This window comes from Electrona antarctica, assembly GCF_951216825.1.
Source record: "Electrona antarctica genome assembly, chromosome: 21".
NCBI classification, from domain to species: Eukaryota; Metazoa; Chordata; class Actinopteri; order Myctophiformes; family Myctophidae; genus Electrona; species Electrona antarctica.
The window spans coordinates 20,346,848-20,373,033 of NC_136802.1; the positions used below are offsets into that span (position 1 = coordinate 20,346,848).

The 26,186-nt window shown below is 41.5% G+C and overlaps 2 protein-coding genes across 2 annotated transcripts; both read left to right on the top strand.

Moving 5' to 3' along the window:
- The first annotated feature begins 1,131 nt into the window (after positions 1-1,131).
- LOC306913602 (serine protease 33-like) lies at positions 1,132-5,693 on the top strand. The gene is made up of 5 exons (XM_079490370.1): positions 1,132-1,195; positions 2,255-2,417; positions 2,996-3,279; positions 4,228-4,376; positions 5,019-5,693. The coding sequence occupies exons 3-5, from the start codon at positions 3,015-3,017 to the stop codon at positions 5,685-5,687; spliced, it is 1,083 nt and encodes a 360-aa protein (XP_079346496.1). The 5' UTR covers positions 1,132-1,195; positions 2,255-2,417; positions 2,996-3,014; the 3' UTR covers positions 5,688-5,693.
- Positions 5,694-9,319: 3,626 nt separating this feature from the next.
- LOC306914268 (serine protease 33-like) lies at positions 9,320-24,695 on the top strand (the record flags this gene model as incomplete). Its single annotated transcript, XM_079491258.1, has 7 exons — positions 9,320-9,828; positions 11,604-11,624; positions 12,266-12,434; positions 20,942-21,216; positions 22,097-22,248; positions 23,869-24,387; positions 24,534-24,695. The coding sequence occupies exons 1-7, from the start codon at positions 9,771-9,773 to the stop codon at positions 24,693-24,695; spliced, it is 1,356 nt and encodes a 451-aa protein (XP_079347384.1). The 5' UTR covers positions 9,320-9,770.
- Positions 24,696-26,186: the final 1,491 nt, after the last annotated feature.

Sequence of the window (26,186 nt, forward strand, 5' to 3'; positions counted from 1 at the left end):
TCAATCAATCAATCAATCAATCAATCAATATTGATGTAGGAAATGGGTCCATGAAAGTGCGACGTCCAAATGTTGGATCTATTCTGCACGTCAGAAGGACTTTGAGTTTATAAGACTGGGAAGATGTTTGGCTGGCTAAAATTTACCAACCACAGACTGGCGAAGATCTGCCTGCAATGCATGCAGGCCAGACCAGGTGTGGAGATTGGGAAAGGGAGACATGTGTGCTGGCTGGGAATGTGCTTTAGAGCCCTCTAGTGGCACTGAAGTGTCGAGAGAGGCCACATGAGCTATTGCCACAGGCCACAGCACAGGGATGTGGAGGCTATGGGGAGTGAGACATAACAATTCTGAGTTCACGCTTCATTGACACTTACAGTACATCTTAAATTCCTTTGTTCACATTATTGTAATTCTTTCTTTTGTCATTGCCTTCAATAGAAATATAGGCGTACCTGTATGTGGGTGTGCGATGAATCGTAGCATGTCAAAAGGGACATGCTACGATTAAAGTATTGTCTGGGCTTGCAGTAACTTTATGCAAGGCCTATAACCAGTTTGTCAGACCCAGATTTGGCGGCGCTGTCCACACCTTTTTTTTCTGCTGTGAGTTTGGGCATTTCAAAAACTCATTTTGGCCCCTGGAAATGAACTTTATGGGAAACACTTCCTTCTCAATGTTTTTGGCTGGGGACCCCCGGAGATGCTTTGGCCGTGTCTCGCGACCCCCGCCCCTCCCCAAAAAAAAGGCCAATATACAATAACCTTAATAATAGCTAAAATAGATAATAAATAAATAGGCTAACGTTATGCATGCACTATGTGTACTATGTAAATTATTCAGCCATTCAGTTGCATTCAGTTTTTTTTGGGGGGACCCCCCAAAATAATTTGGCGACACCCCTGGGGGGTCGCAACCCACGGGTTGAGAACCCCTGCTTTAGGTCCAGACCAGTCCTCCTACTGCTCCGTAGCAGCAATACTTTTTGCATTGTCTTTTGTACACATTGATTTGAGGAAAACTACAGAAGCAATAGTCTGGTTATGGTTCAGATATTTGTTTTTTCTGTCAAACGAAACACTCTTAATTGCAATTTGCAACAAAGTGCAGACATGTACACACATTAGCTCTGAACAGCCTCACCTATAATGTTTTCCTTGTTTTGAATTTCAGGATCTAATGCACAACTGTCTGGTAAGCATCCATATTACATGTTTGTCTTTGCGTTCATTCCTCTTTCTGCATAAACATTAATAGCCTGTTTTATAGCCTAATGAAAAAGGCAACCACCTACAGTATCTAGCCTATATCTTATATAGCCACATAGTAAACACTATAGCATTCATTATACCATACATTGGCAACTGGTGGCCCGGGGGGCACATGCGGCCCCCACCTTCACTTAATGCGGCCTGCAGGTTAATATCGGAATTTTTTAATTAATTTCAGCTGTTACAATTCCAAACATGCAAACATGACCTGCTTTAATTACATTATAGTAGCTTAATGACTATATTGTCTTTTTTATGTCCAATATATTTTTATTTTGAGTTCATAAAGTTAACATAAGTTAACTTAAAGGACTACTTCACCACTTTTCAACCTATCTTCATATAATAGGTCCTCTCTAATAATCATGATAAAATGGCACAATTATTTTCTACTCACTCTGTGTCTCATAGGAGGGCTGTGGCCAGTTCAGAAACTCGTCCACCAGTGACATGATCATTAGACAGATCTTTTGTTTTTTAAACAAGATTTCTTTTTACAAAAATGGTTAGATTTTTATTATCGTGAGAACGATGGCTTCCATTTTTGCATTGCAACTTTTCAGTACTATAGAAAGCCTGCAGTTTCTATTAGCTTGGATTCCCCATCGATGATGTCACTGGTGGATGGGTTTCTGAACTGCCCACAGCCCTCCGAGTCCTATGAGACTGAGTAGAAGAAAATTGTGCCATTTTATCATGATCATTAGTGAGGACCTATTATATGAAGATAGGTTGAAAAGTGGTGAAGTGGTCCTTTAATGCATTTGAAATTAAAAAAAAATACTTTTCAGGATTCCAATTCAAAAGTAGCAAAAGAAAATAAATCTTGATTTTAATTCAAATATAGCAAAAATAGCAGACCTACAAGCTCCTGCGATGCGTTTTGAGCTTGTAGATCTGCTGTGTTTTGCTATGACAGTAATGTGGCCCTCAAAGTTGCCCGTCCCTGCATTATACCGTAAACTAATTTGTGTTTCATTAGCGTGCGGTCTCGCCCCTGCGAAGAGCAGAATCGTTGGAGGTCATGATGCCACCTCTGGAAGCTGGCCTTGGCAGGCTAGTATACACAACGGTGATGGCCATTTATGTGGAGGTTCTCTCATCAACAAAGAATGGGTGCTGTCCGCTGCTCACTGCTTCCCAAGGTGAGAAATCAATGTTAACACAGACTTGGGCTGTATTTAAAAGGAAAATAGTTTGCACTTTTTTTCCAGTCCAAACTGTTTTTTAACCTTTGCCTTTTATGGGGCGGCAAGATTGCATTTTAATCAACATAAAATGATATGATTGCGACCCCAGGTCGCACTTACTATGCAAACGCTGTATCACGCCAATCACATCAAGCCAATCACATCAAGCTCTTCATGTAATGCTGCGCACACACAACACATGGGCAACACGTGTTTTGCCAACACATACACAGACACACGCACGCACGCACGCACGCACCCACACACGCACGCACGCACGCATGCACACACGCACGCACACAGTCACACACAGTCACACACACACACACACACACACACACACACACACACGCCGGCAGAAGCCTGTAAAGTCACTAGTCGACTAGTTGCTTAATGCCCTAGTATGTATACAAACATACCTGCGGTTTATCTGTTCACTATGAATAGTAATGGACGATCTGTGTGTCTCTAGTGGTTCATCTCCTATCCTAAAACAATCTCTTCTGTCTTTTTGATCTTCAATAATGTTTCAGGACTCCCAGCGGTGAATTTATGTCCACGTTGACCGTGTATTTGGGTCGCGACAGCCAGGAAGGATCGAACCCCAACGAGGTGAGGAGGGAGGTCGCACAGATCACCTGCCATCCTGACTACGATTCCGCAGCGAGGTTCGACAGCGACATCTGTCTCCTGAAGCTCTCTAGCCCTGTCACATTCAACACATACATCGCTCCAGTCTGTCTGGCAGCATCGCAGAGCTCCTTCTACAATGGAACCGACAGTTGGGTGACTGGCTGGGGGGCTGTCAACCAAGGAGGTGAGCTGAAGAGATCTAGGACAGTGGTTCTCAATCCAGGGATGTCATTTAGGGCATATGCCTATGGGGATGTTCACATTTAACCTTCAATTAGATGAATCTGCGCAATCGATTCCCATCCATCTACACGTTATAATTTAGATATGCATTTAATTGTATACAACCATTAATTAATACATAATTTTCAACGTAGCATCCATATTTGCGGAATGACATTATGCAGTGACGCCGTCGGGACCTAAACATTGGGGGGACAATATTCGAGATCGAGAGTTGAGCCTAGAGAGCAACTGCAGTTACTGCACGTAGGGTATAGGTCATATAACCAGAATGGTCATTGCGGTGAGAGGCAAGCATGCAGCGTGTACTTTGACCATGCGTGCATTTTCAGAGCGTATATTTTAATGGTCTAACGATTGTGTTCTGGCTTGGTTCAGTGGAACTAATAGTAGGCCGATACTTAACATAGTATACTTGTTGGAAAGTGAGATTCAAAATCATTTCCAGTAATGTGTTTTCAATGACAGCACTAGATTATTTCAGGCCAGATTCAACATTTCATCATTTAGGTGAATGAGGAATGTGAATTAACTGTTAAGCTTAACATGCAGCCTATACAGACATTTCATTTTTATATAATTTATATAATGATTATTAAATATCAGGTCCCCCCATTATGCAAGTTTAAAGACAACTAAATTAACTTAAAGCCTACATTGTCGTCATTGTGGGTTAATGATATAATGAATAAGTGTGTAATTGGTTAATTCAACTTCATTATGCATGTATAAAGACACATTTAATATACATCGTGTGTGATGAATAAATATTGAATCACCCCCAGATTAAACCATGTGCGGTTTTAAAATAACAGAGGGGGTCCTTGGGCCCAAAAAGCTAGGGGACCCCTGGCCTAATAGGGAACCCTTTTCATATGTTTTCCATTAGTTCCCCTGCCCTCTCCCCAGACCCTTCAGGAAGTTGAGGTGCCGGTCATGGGAAACAAACAGTGTGGCTGCTTCTATCACCAACGCTACACCATCACAGAGAAGATGATTTGTGCCGGTCTCCAAGCTGGAGGAAAGGACTCCTGTCAGGTGATACATTTTACTCTTCCTCTGTGCATTTAGTTCTATCGTTCTCTATGACAGGGGTTCTCAACCCGTGGGTCGCGACCCCTCGGGGGGGTCGCCAAATTATTTTAGGGGGTCCCCAAATTATTTTCAAAAAAAAATAAAAAATAAAATAAGATTTTATTTTTATTTTTTTTAAAACAGTGGGTTTTGAGAGTTAAAGGGACAATCAAATGTCCCTTTATTTTGTGTCATTTTGAAATGTATTATTATTATTTCTAAAATATTGTGAATAAGTAACAATTAACAAAATAATTAAACACTTAAAATAATGTCATAAATTAATTTAAAAAAAATCTAAGAATTTATCTAGCCTACATTTGAAAAATATTGTAAGAAGTAGGGAAAATAGCAGATCTACATAAGCTCACAATGTGTCGCTTCAAAATGTGTGAATGTGAACTTTTACTTTTAGAACTTCATTCAAGTATATTTTGATGCACTTTTGTACTTTTACTCAAGTACATTTTGAATATCGGATCTAGTACCGGACAAAGTATTTCTATACCTTGCCTCAATGAAGCCTTCATACAGTGCATTTTTTATCTCAGGCATTGTGAATATCAAGGATGTACCAAAATTAAAAAAAAAAAAAAAAATCCTCAGGGAGACTCTGGTGGTCCGATGGTAGTCCACCAAGGTGACAGGTGGATCCAGGCCGGGGTGGTGAGCTTCGGCGAGGGCTGTGCTCTGCCCGGCTTCCCGGGAGTCTACACTCGCGTGTCACGCTTCCAGCAGTGGATCGGCGACAGCATCACATACCAAGTGGGCTTCGTCGGGGTTTCCTCCAGCGGCCCCGACACTGATGACGATGTGTGTAGTGTACCAACCGATCCAGCAACACCAGCACAACCAGAACCACTGGGTACTTCAGCAGAACCAATGGGTACTACACCAGACCCAATGGGTACTACACCAGACCCAATGGGTACTTCAGCAGAACCAATGGGTACTACACCAGACCCAATGGGTACTTCAGCAGAACCAATGGGTACTACACCAGAACCAATGGGTACTACACCAGACCCAATGGGTACTACACCAGAACCAATGGGTACTACACCAGACCCAATGGGTACTACACCAGAACCAATGGGTACTACACCAGAACCAATGGGTACTACACCAGACCCAATGGGTACTACACCAATGGGTACTACTAAACCACAACCCCTGTGTGAGAGTCTGTTTTGTGGTGGCCCACATGTAATCCATTTCTCCTACTTCACTATTGTCCTCAGTCTTGTGCTCATTCTCTACAACAGCATGGCTTAGGGAAAGCTTAGGGCAGTGGTTCCCAAACTTTTTTGTGTCAAGGACCCCCAAATTGACACTAATTGGCCCACGGACCCCCCATTTGAGGAGCTATGCCAGGGACCCCCATAAGAGAAGATTTGTATGGCGCAGTGATTCTCAACCCGCTTAATTTCAAGGACCCCCAATTTGACATGCATTAGGCTACGGATCCCCATTCAATGGCATTTTTATATCTGGGACCCCAATTTTTATTGTAATAAAATCAATGTTAATGTAACTCTTGAGAGTGTACAAATGGAACCAAATGGACCCGTCAGGGTCCGTTTGGTTCAATTTGTACACTCTCTGAGTTACAGACCCAAGGGTCCATTTGGTTCCTAATTATCATTTAGCTGGGGACCCCCTGGAACTCCCTCAAGGACCCCTGGGGGTCCCCGGACTCCACTTTGGGAACCACTGGCTTAGGGTTACACAATTAATCAGAAGGATGTAAGCATGTCTATCACAATAATGAATTTGTGAAACTATATAATTATAATTCAAACCTAAATTATATAATATACAGTATAAGGCAAAACAAAATAAAAGTAGGGTAATCACTTCTTCAGGTCAATATTACACACCTGAAGAAGATCCTCGAAGGGTTGAAACGCCAGGTTAATGGTTAATAAAGTGATTCTTTACCATGTTAGCTGGAGTGTGGGCGCTACCTTTCTCAGCAGCATAATATTTAAAGATGGAATGCCGTGACCCACCCCCCTAAAACATGATCATCAGGTCTTTCTCCTAGTATAATCATAGTGATTATACTAGGAGAAAGATTGTTTTCAAAAAAGTGTACAGAAAGTGTTAAAATGATGATTTGATGTGGCCACACCCACCAGTTCATTAAGTAAGCTTGGTTTTCAGGTGGGTGAACTGCACCCACAGCTGTTGTTCTATGATAAAGGGGGAGGGGATGATATTGTGAAGTCACTAACGTGCCGTCGTGTTATTTCGATTGGGCCTTTGACTCAACGGCATTTAACTTTCAGGAAATTACACAGCGAAACATATCTCAATATTCTAACCACACCTGGGGTCTACTAGACCAGGGGTTCTCAACCCGTGGGTCGCGACCCCTCGGGGGGTCGCCAAATTATTTTGGAGGGTCCCCAAATTATTTAAAAAAAAAGAAAAAAAAAAGGGGGGGGGGGGTTTTTGCAACTGAATGGCTGTAAAGTGGAAATGAAGAGTTTACATATAGTACACATAGTACATGCATACACCTTCCCTAATGATGATGGTTTCAGTATTTATTTATGGTGTATTGTCTCTATTATTAAGGTTATTGTAGCAGTCAATTTATATTGGGGGTCGGGAGGGGGCGGGACGTGGGTCCCGAGACGTTGCCAAAGCATTTTTGGGGGTCCCCGGCCAAAAAGGTTGAGAACCCCTGTACTAGACTAGAGTAATGTTAACTCCATAGACACCATAGACACACCTGGGGTCTACTAGACTAGAGTAATGTTAACTCCATAGACGCATACAAAACAGAAAAAGTACAAAAATCACGGCACTCCATCTTTAACAATCAGAACATTGTAAAAACCATCTCCCTGTCCATCAGGCTCGCAGAGACACAATGACATCACTGTTCTCCACTAGAGGTTCTCAGTTATAGTATAGAAAACAGGTACGGGCAGTATTATGCGTGTCTTAAGTACCAGGTCTTATTACTTAACTTAAGATCTGGAGGCGTGTTCAATGCCATTTGGCTATTCTGAGTGGCCAAACAGCATTGACCACCACGCCTCCAGGTCTTAAGTTAAGTAATAAGACCTGGTACTTAAGACACGCATAATACTGCCCCTAGAGTCTAATAACAGTTCTGAAGATATAACTAAGAGAGAGCATGTTCTGGTTTTGCTTCAAGTTATGTTAACGGGTCACATAACTATGCTTAAGATGCTTCTGTTTTAATTGTGATTGCACTCTGAATACATAATCAATGGATAATCACCTGATAAAATAAACTGTCTGCATTGCAATAAAAGCATGTATAAAACTATTGAATGCCCCCCAATTCTGTGATGGAAATGAATGATTAAATCTGAGATAAACTCATGTTATCACATGAATTATCATTTGTAATAATCCTATAGATAGCCTTTCTGTTAATCCAATGTGTTTTACGGAAGACACACAGCAGTAAAATCAAGTCGAAGTTGACTTGAAAAAAGAAGAAAATAAAATAAATGCTGTGTCAGGGTTTATAATGTTTGTCAGAATACAAGAAGGCAAAGCTCTCTTTCTTCCGAGCAATCTTCGTTCCTACACTCACCTATGGTCATGAAGTGTGGGTCATGACCGAAAGAATAAGGTCGCGAATACAAGCGGCCAAAATGAGTTTTCTTCGACGGGTGGCTGGCATTTCCCTTCTAGTCAGGGGGCCAATACAGAAAAGTGCTTCAGAAATGACTTTTGCTAACATGTTTGGGTAGAAGCTGACAACCATTTCTTTGGTTAGAGGGTACCCATAGGGCTGGGATGACCAGATGTCCCCCTTTGTGTGGGACAATCCCTCATTTCCAAGACTTTTCAGGCGTCCCACAAATTGAGACCCTGTCCCACATTGTGACTGGCAGGCATCAGTGTTCAAATGCCCTAATAGCTAGTCCCCTAATAGTTAGCGTTCTGTTGTAAAGCTCTCTCATTGTCTCTTTTCCTCCAAGATGTGTTTTTATTAAGCTTGTTAAAATAACATGAGAAATATCCCCTAGGCTACAGTACCAAGTCGGCCATACCACACATGACCATAATTAGCATTTTAAAGCAAAATGTGAGACGCCAGAGGGATTTAATAACAAAATGATTAGGCCAAAATATTAGGCCCATGGTCGAATGTGACATCAAGGCATTTGGCAGTTGGTGTTGGCTAGACCTCTCTCTCTCGTAGCAACTAACAAATTGCAACTTAAGTAATACGTTGATAACCCCGTCCTTTCCCACTTGTCCCACACAAGCGATACTTATGTCCCTCAAATGAACAGTTTGGATCTGATCACCCTACATAGGTCATAGAAGACATTTTAGGGTGGTTGTAATGTTGAATTTATTTTCTGGTGAGTGGTGACTTTAAAAAGCCCTTTAATATAATGCTCATTTCATGCTATAGTCAAAATCCGATTATTATTCGTTACTTGAAATGTTCCTCTCTGGAACGTCCAGCCCTCTGAAGGGTGTAGTTGCCCCACCTACCAGCCTGTTAGTCCTTCTCCCGGCCTGTCTGTCTGTCCGCCTGTCTACCTGTATGTTTGTCTGCTAGTGTATATGCCAGTCTGTTTGTCCGTCTGTCTACTCCCCAGTCCTCCTGTCGACCTTCTGACGGTTCTGACCCCTTTACCCGCCTATTGTGTCAAACCTCATGTCTGTCTGCCTGCCTGCTTGTCTGTCAGTTGATCTGTCTGTCTCTTGGTTTGTCCCACCATCTGTCTGTGTGCTTGGTGGGGGGGGGGGGGCTGTCACACTCTTATTTTGTAGTATTGCTTTGTGCCTTCCTGTCTGCCCCTGTAGTTCTGTTCCTGCCTTCTCTCACCAGTACTGTGATTAGCCTTTGTGATGCACTTCTTTTAGTCTCAGCCTATCCCTGTGTTGATTGTCAGTTAGTTTCACCTGTGTCCTGTTACTCCCTGTGTCTATATATATGTTTTTTCAGTTCCTTGTTGGATTATTAGTTATATAGTCACAGTTTTCTTTGTTTCTCTTGTATTTGAAATGATCTCAGCGTTCCTTGCTCCTAGTGTTTGTTATTTTCCCCCTGCTCTTCGTGTTCCCTGTTTTGGGTGTTAATAAAACACTTTTGAACCTGTTCCTGACTGTCGTCCTGCATTTGGGTCCTACTCTCTGGTCTCAAACATGAGCTGTATGCCATATCATCAAGATTAAAACAAAAAAAAATGAACCGGAAACTGCCAGGAGCTTTGAAACTCCGGACGGTATAGCCTTCGGGTCATTGTGGCACGCAAACCCCCACCATAAGGTAGACACCCACAGGAAGGAGTTGAGTACTTAAAGCTATTTGACAATGCTGATCAGTTATAGTGAAACTGGGATAGAAACATGGCCCTCCACAAGCAGCTGTGTGGGATATCTATCATGCTCGTCCTGCAGCTCAAAGGTAAGAAAATATATTCTTTGATGTTGCCACTTTATATCGCTTGCCCGGTTGCAGTCTTATTAATGATATTTGAATGTTTTAAGTTTAAACGTGAACAGAAAATGTATTCATCGAAAATAATGTAATAAGACTTTTCCCTTTTGCAAAGTCTTATTTATTTATTTATTTATTTATGTACTATCAATAGGCCAGATAGATAGATAGTAGCCTATCTATCTATTATTGAAACCATATATATTTAGTTAAATCAAGTTTGTTATTCAGGACCTTTTAATATTTGCAATTGTTAATACAACATTCAACTTTACCCACTGGCTCATCTTACCCCATGCATTCTCCCCTATAACGATAAGTTTTGACTTTAACATGACCAATTACAAAATGCCGTCCATTAACCTACAGTGATGTCATCTAATGAACTAAAGCCAATTGCATTTGAATTGGCTGTACAGTCAGTTTACAGACCCACAAAGAGGAGACCCCCTTCCAGGATGGACAGGCATGCAGGCAATAATCAAATGCAAAAGAACAAAACTGTTAGATGTCTGTGCTGGTATAGCCGCAATTTGCAACTCTAGATTGTTTTTATAATGGGATGAATCTAGAGTTGCAATACCCTCCATTCACTCCCCACTCATCCTAATTGCGATCTGCTTGTATTAAACAACGTTAAACTCACCAACATTGCAGCTGTAGGGCAAGTTTGAATTATCCTCTTTCAATCTGCCGGGCTTTTGTGTCATAAAAATCCACCGTAGACATCTTAGGAGCTACTTTCTGTCAAGAAATTCTGTGCAGGTGATTCTTTTTCTAAATGTTGGAGTTTGGAAGCGCTCGTCGTAAGTCACTGAACGGCCCTGCGTGCCATCTGTTTCGCATGTGCACATAATGCAGGAGGCAGCAGTGCGACCCCTTAATAAAAATGGACACTCATGCATGAAGGAAGCATGAGTTCAAGTCCGTTGCTCTCCCCAGGTTGTCGGAGGGTGTGTAGAGCCCAGGATTACAATAGATAATTGACACAGGGGTGAGTGCTTCCAAACTCCAACATTTAGAAAAAGAATCACCTGCACAGAATTTCTTGACAGAAAGTAGCTCCTAACATGTCTACGGTGGATTTGTATGACACAAAAGCTTGGCAGATTGAAAGAGGATAATTCAAGCTTGCCCTACAGCTGCAATGTTGGTGAGTTTAACGTCGTTTAATACAAGCAGATCGCAAACGCAAATTGGATGAGTGGTGAGTCAATGGAGGGTATTGCAACTCTAGATTCATCACATTATAAAAATCTAGAGTTGCAAATTGCGGCTAGTGCTGGTAAAGGCTAGTGTACAAATTATGTACACTAGCCTACATCCTACATATAAATAAGGAAATCTCTGTCACCAAAACCTGTCCTCAAAACTATCACCAAAACCTGTTCTGCCTGCTTCTCCTCAGTGGCATGGAGCAATTGATCTGAATTTGCACACGGGCATGGACCAATAGCATATGCACCAAATAACGATGCCTATTTTTCACTTTTCCAAAATGTAAGCTGGAAATGTCTTGGAAATGTAGTTTTTGTTTTGTCTCTTGTCTACTTTTATTTGAGGAACACTATAGAAGTTTCAGTGGAAACTGCAGTCCAGATATTAAATGAACCATTATATTTTTCTGTCAAACTAAATCTATGTTTAATATATCTTAGCACACAATGAAGAAATAGGCGACAGAGTTCACACATGCTGTGCTGTTGACTGAACCTAATGTCTTCCTTTTCTTTTAATTGCAGGGTCTTTTTCACAACTGTCTGGTAAGCAACCATGTGAAACAGTTTTTATTTATGTAATTGTATTGTGTTTGTTTGGTTGTTTGTTTCATTACATTTCCTATTTATTCTGCCACATTAAAGATGAATTTAAAACATGAACAGCCTGTGATATCCTGAAAAGTGGTAAAAGTCAGTGTAAAAGTGGTGTTGACTTAAAGTAATAGCCTCCTTTAAAAAAAAGAAAAGGATATTTGTGGAGGCATAATCCATACTTTTAGTTGGCTTGGGCTGTATTTAGTGGGAATATATGCAGGGTTCTACTGTTGGTATACTGTACCAGCTCAGTGGCCTTGTGGTTTTGAGTGTCCGCCCTGAGATCAGGAGGTCGGGGCTCAATACCCAGCCGGGTATACCGAAGACTATACAAATGGGACCCAGTGCGCCTCCCTGCTTGGCAATCCGCATCAAGGGTTAGATCATTGGGGGTAAATCTCTGCGACATACTAGCATCATGTCCAGGGGGTGTACTTGTACATCAAGCCGAGCGTAGGCAGGCGTGTTAGATGGGCATGAAGGAATTGTGAACGGGGAGTGGACTGATAAGAACAGAGCGGTCTCTACTCCAGTCCTGAACACAACTTCATAAAACATCTCTCTGATTTATATTTGTTTTGTTTTGTTAGTTTGTGGCCAGGCGCCTCAGAACACCAGAATCGTTGGAGGTCACGACTCGCCCCCCGGGAGCTGGCCTTGGCAGGCCAGTATAAACCATCCTCTCGTAGGCTATTTCTGTGCAGGTTCTCTTATCAACAAAGAATGGGTGCTGTCCGCTGCCCACTGCTTCCTCAGAAGGTGAGAATTTAATACGTCTCTATGATATACCTGTAGGCCTATAGGACTCCAAATTTGGGCGGGATTTCAGCCTGATCTGACCGTCATTGACTTCCATTATGAAATGAAATTGAAATATTTCAAAACAATATATAAAACATCCTGTGAAAGGAGATGTGTGGAGATACTACCATGGCCTTACTGGCAGTGAATAAGAAGGTTTGCCCCAAAACACGCTCTCCCCGCGGGTCAAATCCACCCACCTCAGAACAGTCGCCAGGTATTCCTAAACGTAACCTCGATCAGTAAAAACGATGTCTAAAACTAAACTTATTCCTAAACATAACCTCAGTAAAGAGCCAAGAAGGAACCAACCCCAATGAGGTGAACAGGACGGTCACACAGGTCATCCGCCATCCTGACTACTTTCAGCTGGCCATGAAGACAGCGACATTGTCCTGTTGAAGCTCTCCAGTCCCGTCTCCTTCACGCCTTACATTCGCCCTGTCTGTCTGGCAACAGCAAACAGCACCTTCTACACCGGAACCACAAGCTGGGTGGCTGGCTGGGGGCTAATCTCAGATTCTGGAGGTGAGAAGGCCTGCCAAAATGTCTAAAAGTAAAACATTTCAGATGGCTAAAATATGACAAACTATCTTACATTTTAATGCCAAAATAATTATTGGTGGAAACCCTTGTGTACGTCTTCTCTTCCATTAGTTGTCCTACCCTCTCCAAAGACCCTTCAGGAAGTTGAGGTGCCGGTCGTGGGAAACAAACAGTGTGACTGCCTTTTACACCGACGCTACACCATCACACAGAACATGATTTGTGCTGGTCTTCAAGCTGGAGGAAAGGATGCATGTCAGGTGACAATCATTCTACTCTCTCGGTCATTCTCTCTCATCGACAACCTGTCAAATCAGCAATCAAATTGAACGTATTCATTGTAACTCACAAAGATACAGTAAAGATTTTGACCCCCTGCTCTTCTCTTTAGACAAAATTAGATCAAAGGTCATGTCTCACCTATAGAGTATTAGTCTCGTGTAGCCGCAGACGACTATTACACAATCTCCGAATGCTATATAGAGTCTGGAACTACAGCTCCCGAAATCTGAGTAAGGAAGCTGCCATTTCCGTTCATGAAAATATCTTTAAAAATATCTTTAGAGCTTATTTTTTTATTTCCTTTTCTGCTAAGCAACAAGCTATATATGCTTAGATGATTTCTATTCATATTAGGATAAATGTGCGCGACTGTAAAGACAAAACTGAAGTGGCGAGGAGGCTCCGCTTCTGCTTTATAGTTTACTCATGACAGCTCTTCCGTTGGTCCAGACTGTATGATGAAAGCATTTGGAATTGCGAGAGGCAACAGTCTGGTAACGTGAGACTAATAGAGTATAGACACAGGTTTTGACAAGAATTTTGACCCAATGGTCAAGATTACATTTCTCCCCTGACCCAAGGCAAACATTTTAGCACTTGCTATCCAGGTTCAAATCCAGGGTAGAAGAGAAAAGTTAAAGTAATATTTGCAGCTTTTTTCTTTTTACAGCAACTGTAAAAATAGAGAGTACATCATGAGGACTAATCAGAATGATGATGAGTACGAGTTCTGTCGAGTTTATATTATTTGCCATATTATTCAAGAGTGAATAATATGGCAAATAATCAAGTAAGTGTAAATAAAAAGGATTTATTAAATTAGGCTTACAATCAAACAGTAAATTTAATATAGCAATTTATTAAACCCATAAACCCAGTCAATATAAGTCAAGTCAATATAACCCAACAAAGTAATTTTACATCACATATACAGAAACTTCGATCATTATTTTTCAGGTTTTATTGATTGAAGTATTTATTAACAGTTTGGAGAATTACAGTACAACTCAATACAAGACTGTTAACTGTGGACGACACCATAAAGCATTACACTTGTTTACAATAGGGTCCACCATGTTCAATTCATCATAAAAGGTGTATTTCAGTTCCTGTGCCCTGCAGCAGAAATCTGAATACATAAAGCATAAATAACCCGTTGTAGATGTAAAAGCTGCAAGATTGTACATCTGCGATTTTTGGTGGATTTTAGAAAAATCTTGAAAGTGTTTGAAAAATGTTGGATAATTTTGAATTACGAAAACGTTTGAGAACTGATTTGGTCATTTGTAGAATCGAACTCGGGTCTTAATGGGATAATAAATACAAAATGAAGAATATACATGTACTTCTTAAAAAATACATAATTAATCTGTCATTTCCTCATCAGGGAGACTCTGGTGGACCGATGGTGAGTCGCGGCGGTACCCGCTGGGTCCAGTCTGGGGTGGTGAGCTTCGGCGTGGGCTGCGCTCGGCCCGACATGCCAGGAGCCTACGCTCGCGTGTCTCGCTTCCAGAGCTGGATCAACAGCCACATCACAGCTGACCCACCAAGGTTTGGTCACGTTTACATCCGCCGGCACCGACACTGATGCAAGCTTCGTGTGTGGTGGTAGAACACCACCCGATACACCTCCACCACCACCTGTAGCCACTACTGCAACACCGCCCGATACACCTCCACCTGCAGATACACCACCACCTGGCCCTGATACAGCCACTACTGCTACCTCATCCTCACCACCACCTGTTAGATCATGTGAGAGTATATTTTGTTGTGGCCCGAATGCGACCCATTTCTCCTACTTTATTCATCTATTTACTCCCGTGCTGATTCTGTACACCATGGCTTAAGGCAGTGCAATTGTGTCTGCCTATTTTATTTATAATATAAATTTGATATCATCATATATTATGATTGTAACACAGTAAAATAATTTTAATAAATTATTATATAAGTATTTTAATAAATTATTTTCCTTTTTTTCCCATTATTTTCTGTTGAAGCTAGTTGCATTTAATGAATGAAATGTGATAGAAGTTGAATTGATTATTAATAATAAATATAGCTGCAAGCAGCCCCAAAAAAAAGCTATACACAATGAGCTATATAAACATTGACTGAAATTATTTGACAAGTAATAAATAAAAATCACACTTGTGTGAAGTGAGAGGCGCTCTCATCATCATCACATTCTGTGTTCAGCCAATCAAATCATCACAATTGTGGTACACAGTCTACACACAGCTTGTGTGTAACCAGAGTCAGACTCCATTGCACTCCAAGGTCAAAGGTCTTTTTTTTTTACAAACGAGTGTGAGCTTCAGTTCCTGAAGGATCCTCACGCCCCTCAACCATAATTATTGCCAAATTTTGTGAAAAATAATAGCAGAATTGCCAATACTGCTAAAATCTATCTATAAATAAAGTCTCTGTACGTGTGTGTTTGTAATCCATACAACTCGAGAACCGTTCACCCCACCGACTTCAAATTCGACACACGTGTTCCACACCCCCACGGGGAGTGCAGTGCAGTGCAGACTTGAGTCTGTCGGATAGCCGGTTGTCCAGAACCAGCACAAAAGCCTCTGCCCAGGCTCTGGACCTGATCACCCCTATATCTCCATATGGAGCTGGCTTGTTCTGACATCCTACAAGCAATATGCAGAAATGCAGTATATGACTAATGGGTTTAATGGGTTAATTGATTAGGGGAGATGGATAATAGGGGTGGGACGATATGGGTTCCTCACGATACGATATATATCGCGATATTAGGCCCGATAACGATAATATCACGATATTCGATATATTGCGATATTTGCGATATCGATATATTGTATGAAATTTCATCAACGATATCACGATATCTAAAATACTTGGAACTGAAAAAATGCAGCATTTTGTATTCCCACAAAGCTGTTTGGAGACTTCCAGTAATTCAGTACTTCTGGTTGCTGTGGAATCTGAGTGGGATTTGCTTTATTTTAGCTGTCATTTCCTCCTTTTCTAAACATGTTGTTCATCACTTCATTATGAACAACATTTCAAATTTCTAATATCGATATCGATATTTTAATAATCAATATTGATTATTTATCGCGGGAGGATGTATCGATATATATCGCCATATCGATATTTCAGCACACCCCTAATGGATAAATCACAAAATATATATTTCTTTATTTTAATCAGGATTGTCATTGTAGCCTTCTATGCCATGGCTTATTCACAAGCTATCTGCTATTCTTGAAAATGTGTGCATGTTTGAAAGCAAACATTTTTAACTCAAATCCTTGCTTCCAACAGTAAAATACATGTATTGAAACAGTAATGACAGTAATGACAGTTCCAACAGTAAATCTATTGACATGGGGGTACATGGCCAAATAGCCTATGTACAGTATCATGTTGGCTGTCCTTGACATGAAAACATTTGAACGCCACATAGAAACATGCAGTTAAACATGCAGGTTTTTCAGAAAGCTGTTTTTTTAATTTCGAAGGCATTTGTAAAATCAGCCTCTGGGTTAATTGTGATCGTACAATTGACCTTCAGATTGTTGAGTGCGTCATAATGACAGGAAGAACACCACTCCAGACAACAGAGCAAGGTGTTGTGGATCAGAGTAGGAATGAGGAAACCAGCGACACGTCAAAATAGTTTAATAGTCAGTTGCCACTGTATGGGAGGAGTTGAGTACAAAGCAAAGCTATTTGACAGTGCCAGTCAGGTAAGTGGAATGGAGAGATAGAAACATGGCCCTCCACAAGCAGCTGTGTGGGATATCTCTCATGCTCGTCCTGCAGCTCAAAGGTATGAAAGGCCATTGATTATTCTTTGATGTTTCTACCCAAGGCTAAAACAGAGAAAATACAACTTTATTTTGTTACTAGGATGGCCTGCTCGGTTGCACTCTTATATTTGCATAGGCCTACATTGTTTTTATATAGCCTGCAAGTGATAGAGGATTATAATTAATTATATTACCGGCATATGTGTTCCCAATTTTTCATTATATATTTTGCTTATAATTATATGACAACAATTACAAGTTTTGACTTTAACATGGCCAATTACAAAATGAGCATGCTTTGCTCTGCCATTGTGAGCTACTGTACATTCTTACTGGTTTTGATGTATAACTTATTTACTATTCAGATTTTCATTAATTTTGTGGATTTGTATCGTTTGCTACAGTACAATTCCCCTCATCTATTTTATCAAAAAGAAGGATTTTTTTTTTTTAAATCCAAAAAGGTAGCACATCCAATTATTTTTAATAAATGGCGGACAAAGTACTCAGTACAATTCCCCAGTGATTTGATCTAATCAATCTAATTTATAGCAGTGAGCTAAAGTCAAGTGTATTTGTATTCCCTATATTGCAGTGAGACATTTATAGGATCACATTCATTTTTACAAAGACAAATGTAACCTCAGGGAGGACAAACCTGTTAGATGTCAGTGCTGGTAAAGACATAGCATCTAGTCTGTCACAAATTAATTATACACTATTGTGTATAATTTGTATATGGTTAGGCCACTAGGGTTCTCTGTTAACAGCTGCTTTAAGATATTTACTAACAGATCCATTATGAATGACTTATGAAGCCTATGATATAAAACTAACTCCACAGGCTTTGGGATTAGATGTGGGACCTTAATTGGGATTGTCACTCTAGACTAGAGTACAATGACCTTGTATAATTTTGTGACAGGTGTGTCACTGGTGTGACACAGTGACAGGTGTGTCACACCTTTTTATATTATATTATTAATTATTGTATTATAGCCTAATATCATAGCACTATTAATAGTAGTGTAGTACTGATAATATATAACTCTGAGATCATGCTTTATGCGAATCTTACAGTATTAACCCTAACCCTATTTCAGCACTGACATTTTGTCCGACTTTGGTGCTCTATATGTTCAACATAACCGGTTTGCCAAACCAGTTAGTTTCAGTTTTGTCTCTTGTCTTTTTTGAGCTGTTACTGTGGACGACACACTGGTAATGCATTAGGCCTACACTTTTTTTACAACAGGGTCCACCATTTTCAATTCATCAGAACATTTCGAGACGTACAAATATATACACTTCTATATAAAAAAACAGGAAATCACTTTTATTTGAGGAAGACTATAAAAGTTCCAGTGTAAACTACAGTCCAGATATTTAATGAACCCTTTAGTTTTAGTTTTCTGTGAAATATAATCAATTTTAATATGGTTAGAACTAGGCGACACCACTATGCTAGCTGTTGACTGAACCTAATGTCTTCCTTTATTTTGAATTCCAGGCTCTTATTCACAACTGTCTGGTAAGCATACATGTGAAAATGGTTTGGTTGTTTGTTTGTTTGTTTGTTTGTTTGTTTGTTTGTTTCATGAAATGTCCTATTTCTGCTGCCAAATTCCGCGCGCACACACACACTGTCCCAGAATCTAATATTTTCACCTTTATCGTTGCTTAATTGATTGATTTGTTCAATCATGCACAGTTCAGATTACTTATACCAAACCTATAGGCCCCTGGAAGGCCTGTAACGACTAAATAGTTACTATTAGGCGAATTACTCAACGTTTTAGGCCTATACTGTTTAATGCTAAAGCTTAAAACTGTTAATCCAGTGTTTAAATAATCCAAACCAGTGTCTGTCAAATAGTCAAATAATCAAATAGTTAGTAGCAAATAGTTAGGTAATTAAAACCTGTATGGATGACAAAGAAACAGAGCAAATAGAACATTATGTTTACAGCTATTTAACTGGTAATGTACTACTATGCAAATGATGATACAATGTTAATACAGAAAAAGAATGAACATACCGTTAGTCCATTTTGAAGTTAGATTGTGTGTTTTACACGGCTCAAATCTTGTAGTTGCAAAGGCCTAAGCCTTGGTCAGCTAACTGAGACTTCTGCCTCCGTTGGTGGTTTACAGAAAAGAGACAGAAAATAGCCTGCCATATAACCCTGAGAGGCGGAACTACCCAGGGGGTCGGTTCCTGGCTAGCTAAATTTGGGAATACATGGCCCCATGCATGCAACCTAGTCAGAAGGCATCAAATGGTATGAATATCTCCACACACACACACACACACACACACACACACACACACACACACACACACACACACACACACACACACACACACACACACACACACCAAGATATTCATACTAAAATGGCTTCTTTTAGCGAGACAAATCAGGAGAAAATCTACTTTGTTATCGACCTTTCTTTATCCCAACAACAAACTCTCGCGAGATTTGAGAGGAGTCAGGAAGCCTCTCTCTGTCCATCTCCAATTTGACGGACAACACATAGGGGGCTCTGGCCCCATATTTAAGATGAGAATATGTAATATATGAATATTATAACTTGAAACGTAAACATAAAAATCACACCCGTGTGAACTGAGTGGTGAAAGGTCTTACATAGCCTGATCAGCTGTGGTCACTGACGTAATGTCTCATTCCGGCCAATCACAATGCACCATGCTAATTTTTTGACAGACTAACAAAGCCAGTTGTATAGGAGTGGTTTACACCACTCAAAAACACTTAACACTCCTCTGAAACGGGTTGATGACTACAAGTATTTGGGTTCATATATATCTTCTTCCCAAAAGGACTTTCAAACTAGGAAGGGTATGGCCTGGTCAGCCTGCAATGACATGCATAAGATCTGGTCATCCCAGCTTAGTAAGATGTTAAAAGTACAAATATTTAGGACGACCGTTGAGCCGATTCTACTCTATGGCTCCGAGACATGGACACTTTCAAAGAAACAAGAGAATCTGTTGGATGGCACTTACACCCGCCTTCTAATGAGAGCGCAAAATCTGTCTTGGAAGAGCCACCCATCGACTAATTTAATATACGGCAACCTTCCCTTTCTTTACTGGTACGATCCAGAAGAGCGCAGTTTGCCGGCCACTGCTACAGAGCTGAGTAGCTAGTGTAAGGCCACCTTAAGTGCAGGTGAGGTATGTCATGTGTGGGAGGAAGCTAGGGGTGCAATTGAGAGCGGCAAGTTGCCGTGTTAAGCAGAGGGTGGTCGCTACTCCTGAACTTGCTGTTGCACACGACTTCATAAAACATCTCTCTGATTTCTGGTCTCTGTTTTGTTTTTCATTAGTGTGCGGCCAGGCGCCTCAGAACACCAGAATCGTTGGAGGTCACGACTCGCCCCCGGGGAACTGGCCTTGGCAAGCCAGCATACACGGTTCTTCTGGCAGGCATTTCTGTGGAGGTTCTCTCATCAACAAAGAATGGGTGCTGTCCGCTGCACACTGCTTCAGAGGGTGAGAAATCAATTTGGACTGGATCTCAGCCCTTCATTGACTTTCATCAGGCTTCCATTAGGCTGCCCATTGGACATCCCTAAACAGAACCACATCCTGCCATGAACAAATTAAGCGAATGATCATCTATATTATTGTAGGTTACCGTAAGTATTTATAAAGATCACTATTTCAAATCATGACAACAGGACAGGGGTTCCCAAACTCTTCCATGACAAGGACCGCCAAATAGCCATAGCCTAGTGTCTCCCTTTATCCCCCCATCCCCTCCCTCACAACACATCATGGTTATCAGACTCTCTTTTTCCAAATTATTTCAGGAACACTCCTAATGGTGAGATTGTTTACTTGGGCCGCCAGAGCCAAGAAGGAACCAACCCCAATGAGTTAACCAGGACGGTCACACAGGTCATCCGCCATCCTGACTACTCTCAGCTGGCGAGTGAAGACAGCGATATCGTTCTGCTGAAGCTCTCCAGCCCTGTCGCCTTCACGCCTTACATTCGCCCGGTCTGTCTGGCAGCGGCGGACAGCACCTTCTACGCTGGAACTATGAGCTGGGTGACTGGCTGGGGTACAATAGAACAATCTGGAGGTGAGTAATGCTGCATTCACACGGGCAGATGCAAAAGAAGCAAAGATCACAGCATAATTTGTCGCATTGTCGCTTTGTGAAAACTGTTGCTCACACGGTCATGACGTCATCAAGCGTGCTTCCGTAGTGACGTGTGTGATTTCAGCTACAGCTGTAGCTTTGTAGCTTTACGTCTGGAAGTTGAACCCAGCTCAGCATCAATTTGTAGCTTTGTATCTTTTGCAGCAGCTACAAAAGTTGGATGCATCACTGTATCTGTGATGCGTGTGAACGCAGCATAAGTGCTATAGGAGATGACATGTGAAAAACCCTTGTCACACAACTGTAGTTGTGTGTTGCGTAACAGCTGACAAGGGTTTTTCACATATCTCCTATGGCAAACGGCAAACGCCATATAGTGTTATGTAATTTCCTAGGGCAACGGTTACAAATTGGATGTTCACAAAGATTGGAAAGATTGAATGCTGGTGATATTAGAATAGCAAACTCGGTTTACCATTTAGATGAGCTGGTGGGTCACTGGCAGGGGAGTTCAACAGTTCAGGCAAGCTGCATAGATGAATAGGGCTGCGTTTTGAGTATTGCATACATTTCTTTCACATTTGTATAAGCTTCCCAATCAGCTGGATCCCTAGTCGGATCCCTAACTTTGCTACTACTACAGAGAAAACATGCACATGTACATAATTATGATACTCTTTTTACTCTTTGTTTTCTCTTTGGATCCCTTTGTTTGCTGTGTGACTATGCTGCTGCATTGTCTGAAGGAAGACAAACATTATGTGCCTGTACACAATTAAGATGTAACAATAAAGTACAACCTTGAACCCTTGAACCTAGTAGAACTATATATATGTATGTATGTCTTCTCTTCCATTAGTTCCCCTGCCCTCTCCCCAGACCCTTCAGGAAGTTGACGTGCCGGTCGTGGGAAATAAACAGTGTGACTGCTTCTATGACCAACAGTTTGTCACCATCACACAGAACATGATTTGTGCTGGTCTCGAAGCTGGAGGAAAGGACTCATGTCAGGTGATACATTATTTACCACCGTTTTCTCGTCGTCAGTTGATTCTTCATATAGCCATATGAGTCAAACCGCCGTCAGACGTCGGTGCTCTATCAAATGTAACTTATCTATCTATAAATGCACCACGTCTCTGTGTCCGACTTCAAATTTGACACACGCGTTCCACATCCAAATCCGTCAGATCACCGGTTGTCCAGTACCAGCACAAAAGCCCCTGCCCAGGCTCCGGACAGGGCCTAAATCCAGATCACCCCTATACATCTCCATATATGGAGCTGGCCTGTTCTGACATCACACCTGATCACCCCCCCAACGGTCACTGATCACCACTAGATCTCCATATATGGAGCTGGCCTGTTCTGACATCACACCTGATCACCCCCCAACGGGCACTGATCACCACTAGATCTCCATATATGGAGCTGGCCTGTTCTGACATCACACCTTATCACCCCCCAACGGGCACTGATCACCCCTAGATCTCCATATATGGAGCTGGCCTGTTCTGACATCACACCTGATCACCCCCCAACGGGCACTGATCACCCCTAGATCTCCATATATGGAGCTGGCCTGTTCTGACATCACACCTGATCACCCCCCAACGGGCACTGATCACCACTAGATCTCCATATATGGAGCTGGCCTGTTCTGACATCACAATGGATTGGCCGTTTATTAGCCAATTGATCACACCTGATCACCTCCCAACGGCCATTGTTCTAGTTCATATACAGAGTTGGGTGTAACTACACTACTTGTAGTGTAGTTACTTTAATTACACTACTTTTGTCGGTAACGAGTAAGTAACGACACTAATCCTCCAAATTGAGTAATCACACTACAGTTACTGGTTGCTTTAGTTACTAGTTACTTGCGTCCTGCTGCTGCTTGCAGCGGCCCCCGCCGCGAGTGGAGTTTGATTGTTTGTTTTATTCCTTCACTTGTTCAACAACCTGGTATTAAAGAGCATACATAAAGATCTTGTGTACAGTATGTCCTCCTTATAAAGATTTGTTAAGGGGCAAATTATGTGACTGCATCTCAGGCGATTTTATGGAGTAACGCAAAAGTAATGTAACGAGTAGTGTAACTAGTTACTTTCTCCAGGGCGTAATCAAGTAATGTAAGGCATTACTTTTTCAAAAGTAATGTGTAATGTGTAGTGTATTACTTTTTTGAGTAACGGACCCCAACTCTGTTCATATAACTCACAAAGATGCAGTAAAGGTATGCGCACGCTACAAGATAATCTGGATATTAGGAGTAGAAAACGTTCCTCCCAACAATCGGGGCCTTCCCTACCCCAAGTATAGTGCCCTGCAGTAGAAATCTGAATAAATAAAGCATAAATTAATTTAAAAAACTTGTGTAAAGTGAGGGGCGCTCTCATCATCATACGTCAGCATACATCATCTCATTCTGGCCAATCACAATTTGCGTCCTCACTTTTGTCTTCAATGTTTGCGTTTACACACTTTTGTCTTCAATGTTTTTGTTTACACACCTTTGTCTTCAATGTTTGTGTTTACACAGACCCTCAAAGCTGGACATAGGAGGGGCTAGCGCCTCTCAAAAATATCCTTCTTACATACACCATGAATCCCTCATTTCCACATCAGGGAGACTCTGGCGGGCCAATGGTGAGCCGCAACGGTACCCGCTGGGTCCAGTCTGGGGTGGTGAGCTTCGGTATAGGCTGCGCTCTGCCCGACTTCCCAGGAGTCTACGCTCGCGTGTCTCGCTTCCAGAGCTGGATCAACAGCCACATCACCGCTGACCCACCAGGCTTTGTCACGTTTACATCCCCCGGCACCGACACTGATGCGAGCTTCGTGTGTGGCGGTACAACACCACCTGATACACCTCCACCACCACCTGTAACCACTACTGCAACACCACCCGATACACCTCCACCACCACCTGCAGCCACTACTGCAACACCACCCGATACACCTCCACCACCACCTGCAGCCACTACTGCAACACCACCCGATACACCTCCACCACCACCTGCAGCCACTACTGCAACACCACCCGATACACCTCCACCACCACCACCTGGCCCTGCAGCCACTACTGCTACACCACCACATCCAGCACCACATGTTACTACAGCATCCCATCCACCACCACTTATGGTAACAGCACCACCTAGGGCTACATCACCTCCACCAGCACCACCCATGAATACATCACCCCACCCACCACCACCTGGCCCTGATGCAGCCACTACTGTTACACCACCACATCCAGCACCACATGTTACTACATCATCCCATCCAAGACCACCTATGACTACATCATCCCATCCACCACCACATGTTACTACGTCATCGCATCCACCACCACATACACCACCCATGACTACATCAGATCCACCACCACCCATGACTACATCAGATCCACCACCACCCATGACTACATCAGATCCACCACCACCAGTTAGACCATGTGAGAGTATATTTTGTTGTGGCCCGAATGCGATCCATTTCTCCTACTTTATTCATCTATTTACTCTCGTGCTGTTTCTCTACACGGTGGCTTAGAAGTTCTCAACCTTTACTTCAGTTTCACTTTTCAATGTTTTATTTTGGTCATCAGTTCACCATGTAAACAGTACTCTGCAAGTGCATAATAGATGCATAATAAATAAATATTATAAATATTACACAGTGACGGTTATGACCAAAAAAGGTATAGACTGAAGCTAATCATCCTATTTCATTAAGACTCTTCAGCTCAGATTGACCATTAATCATTTATTGCAAAGCTATTGCATTTAGTATGGCGGTGTGGCTCTGCTCATGTGATATCACAGATTACCTTTCCACCGATGACACAGCTCTGATATCACATTTGATATCTCAGATTATCTGTGCATAGAGACACAGATCTGATATCAACAACAAACCCCAGAGCAGAGCATAACATAAAGACATTACATCAACGACATAACTTCCAATGCATTAACCATACACTACTGAACAAATCACATGATCATCCATAAAACACATTATAGTGACTGCTTAAAAGGAACACCTGATTGAATGTGGGCGTGAGTGAGTTAGCTGGCAGCAAATGAGAGTGAAGGGAGTTGACATGGAGAGAGACAGCTGATTTAAAGGAGCAGAATTAATTACTGATAGAGAATGAAGGGGGGATTATATAATAAACCTTCTGACTTCCGTGTCTCAATGAACTACTGCTGTGCTGGATTCTGCCTACCCTTTCCAGATACAATATATGCATGACACATTTTTTCTTTCTTCTTTTTTGTATAGGCTAGGCTATTGTTTTATTTGTTTTTTATTAGAGATTTTTATTTGTATTTCTTTCTTTTGAGTTTTTGCTTTAATCATGATCCATTATATAATAAACATAATATGAATAACGCATGATCATAACACATCTGTATACTTTATTTATTTTAGTATATGAACTTTGAGGATATGATTACAATGTTTGTTTAGAGCATTTATCATGTAAAATCGTTTGCCAGCCGAGTCTATGGACTTTAAATATATTACAATGTTTGTTTAGAGCATTTACAGCAGATGCAATTTTGGTTTAACAAAGCATTTTTAAATTCAACATTCTTAAATCGTGAAGCCTAAATTGTCTGTTTTGAGTCAAAAAGGCTTGTTTAAAGATGTTAGGCATATGGCATTGGCATGGTAGTTCATTGTTCAGGACTTTGATAGCCTCAGAGGAAAAGTGTATCTTCTTGGTACAGCACCTCGTGACAAACATCGCACATGCTTGCCTGTCCGCATTCAGCACATTGAGCACAAACTGTCCATTCCTGTCATAGTGCAACTCAAGACCCAAAATACTACACAGACAACCAGAGAAGGTCAAATGCAAGTATTTATTATACTGAAAACACTAGGTGAACAGAACTAGAACACATATATAAACTAGCAGGGAACATAAGGAA

Bases quoted from the DNA above. Each gene is read 5' to 3' on its own strand.
- LOC306913602 (XM_079490370.1), top strand. From the start codon at position 3,015: ATGTCCACGTTGACCGTGTATTTGGGTCGCGACAGCCAGGAAGGATCG. The intron at 3,280-4,227 runs GTGAGCTGAAGA...GTTTTCCATTAG, and splicing joins GGGGGCTGTCAACCAAGGAG to TTCCCCTGCCCTCTCCCCAG. The intron at 4,377-5,018 runs GTGATACATTTT...AAAAATCCTCAG, and splicing joins GAGGAAAGGACTCCTGTCAG to GGAGACTCTGGTGGTCCGAT.